General features: G+C 48.0%; 1 protein-coding gene across 1 annotated transcript; it reads right to left on the bottom strand.

Annotated features, from left to right (window-relative positions):
- Window positions 1-446: 446 nt before the first annotated feature.
- On the bottom strand, window positions 447-1,712 carry cebpd (CCAAT enhancer binding protein delta). The gene has a single exon (XM_053611267.1). It carries the CDS (start codon window positions 1,576-1,578, stop codon window positions 769-771), a length of 810 nt encoding a protein of 269 aa, XP_053467242.1. The 5' UTR covers window positions 1,579-1,712; the 3' UTR covers window positions 447-768.
- Window positions 1,713-2,341: the final 629 nt, after the last annotated feature.

Raw genomic sequence — 2,341 nt, 5'->3', positions numbered from 1 at the left:
CTGGTCTGTGTCTTACCTCACTGGTCTGTGTCTTACCTCACTGGTCTGTGTCTTACCTCACTGGTCTGTGTCTAAACACCAAAGCCAATATCTTTTTTTTTTTTTTTCTTCTTCTTTTTTTTTTTTTAACAGCCTAATAAATCTGAGTGCAAATCGAGCCGAGTGTTTTTACGGCCCGTGCTGTCACATGACGTGGGCTGAAGGACAAGCTCGTCATGGTATTTAAACGTCTCCTGTGAGAACAGTAGGTTAATAGGATTTTTTTTAAAAAGCTGTTTTAATTGTAAAATGTTGCGATGTCAAAAATAACCACTGGATGCCAAAATTAGACCAGGCTTATTTACATACTTAAATATGATTGACCCCCATGACCACGACCACCCTTTCTCCCTCCCTCCCTCCCTCCCTCCCTCCCTCCCTCCATTCACACCAAGAGGCTCTGATAGTGATATTTAAACATTCCATTTTTATTTCTATCAATATTCCAGTTTTTGCTTTACAGACTTTTTTTTATATAAAAATGTTCAAAAGTTTGAATACAAAGTTTGGAATTATAAAACATGTACCGTAATATATGACTTTCTTTCTGTAATAATTTAGAATACCAAAAAAAACACTATTAAAAATATTCACAATATTCACGAAAATATTTTCAGTTCAGATGACGTGATGCACGTGTAGCTACTGTCCGAGTATTCAAGGCGTGCATGTGAGGTATTCAAAAAACAAACAAACAAACAATAATAATAATGCGCGTGATGGCGGTGATCACCGGTTGTCGGTGGTCTCGCGGTGTTTGAAGATGTGTCTGAGGCTCGTGAGCTCGCGCGTGAGCTGCTCCACGGTCTTGTGCAGGCGCTCGTTCTCGGCGCTCACTTCAATCAGCATCTGTTGCATTTCCAGATTGCGCTGCTTCGCCTTGTCCCTGCTTTTGCGCACGGCGATGTTATTCCGCTCTCGGCGCTGCCGGTATTCCGGGCTCAACCTGTCCACTGATTTCTTGCTCTTGTCGCTCTTGAGCATCCTGCGCAGAGGGCTCGAGGACGACGAGGCCGACGAGGGCTCGGGCGTGCTCGGGGGCGTCGGCTGGCCCGTGTGGATGCTCACCGACGTCTGCGCGCACGTCTCGATCTGCGACGGTAGGGACGACGGCGCGTCGCTGTCGCTCCAGTCGGCTTCCTGCTTGATCGCGAAGCCCGAGTCCCTGGACGCTCCGAACGCGGAGAGCTGGTGGTAGAAGTCCGATTTCTCCTGCTTGACCGCGCTGTTGAAGAGGTCGGCGAACAGCTCGTCGTTGCACAGCTCGAAGCTGGGCGCAGACGACATGGAGTCGATGTAGGCGCTGAAGTCGATCGCGCTTTCGTCGTCGTACATGGCTGGCGCGTTGCTCAGCTCCACCACGCTGCTGCTGCTGCTCGTTGTAGTCGTAGTGGTGGTCGTGATCATGCTCGTGCTGTCCTCGGGACGTTTTCCGTCCCGTGTCAGTTTACTATCGTAGAAGTTCGTAGGCTCCATCTGCCAGCTCATGTAGCATGGTGGAGACACGCACTCAGAGTCCAAGCTGCACGGCTCGCACATGAACGCAGCTCTGCTTCTGCTTATTCTTCTGCTTCTTCTTCTTCTTCTTCTTCTTCACGCAACGATTCAGGAACTTTACTACAGACCTCCTGCTAGGAACCAGGAACTCGTGCGCACACACTCCACGAGATTCTCATGCGTCTAAAAGCAACCTGTGTGTGTTTATACACACGCTCAGCTGACGTCAGGGCCTCACCACCCCATTTGGGAAGCCAGTCGTTGCCGTTGCAAGTCACGTGTTCTGCCTGGATTCCCATTTGCAGGCGAGTAGGACGCGCGCACGCCCACCACATTACTACGAGTCAACTTCGACCGAGTTTTGTTACTCTGTCAGGAGGAGAGGAAGAAAAAAAAACACCACACACACACACAGTACTTGCACTTTGTAATTTTCCATGTCCCTGAGATGGTTGAGCTGTACACCTTTTGTACTCTTACTGAACTCTTATCTTTTCACCTGGATAGAGTCATACTGGACATTTAGAAATGATATCAAAATTTTATTTATTTATTTATTTTAAGCTTTATAGAACTACCCCACGTGCACATTTCTAGGTGTTTGGCCTGGTCATTTGGGAGGTTACCTTTTTAATATGTCTGAGTCACCTGGAAACGAAGGGTCGAGTACCTGTTGAGTACTAGTGAGTTTCTGTAGTAAAGCCTCACGTCAAGGTACACTATACGCACCTCTCCAGGTAACGTAGTCACACGCACATGACGGGTACAGAAGGTGTATGTTTTAAAGGGATGACGCTGTGCACGC

Source organism: Ictalurus furcatus, chromosome 1 (genome assembly GCF_023375685.1).
Source record: "Ictalurus furcatus strain D&B chromosome 1, Billie_1.0, whole genome shotgun sequence".
NCBI classification, from domain to species: domain Eukaryota; kingdom Metazoa; phylum Chordata; class Actinopteri; order Siluriformes; family Ictaluridae; genus Ictalurus; species Ictalurus furcatus.
This window is presented reverse-complemented; position numbering and strand designations above follow the sequence as displayed.

Bases quoted from the DNA above. Each gene is read 5' to 3' on its own strand.
- cebpd (XM_053611267.1), bottom strand. From the start codon at position 1,578: ATGTGCGAGCCGTGCAGCTTGGACTCTGAGTGCGTGTCTCCACCATGC.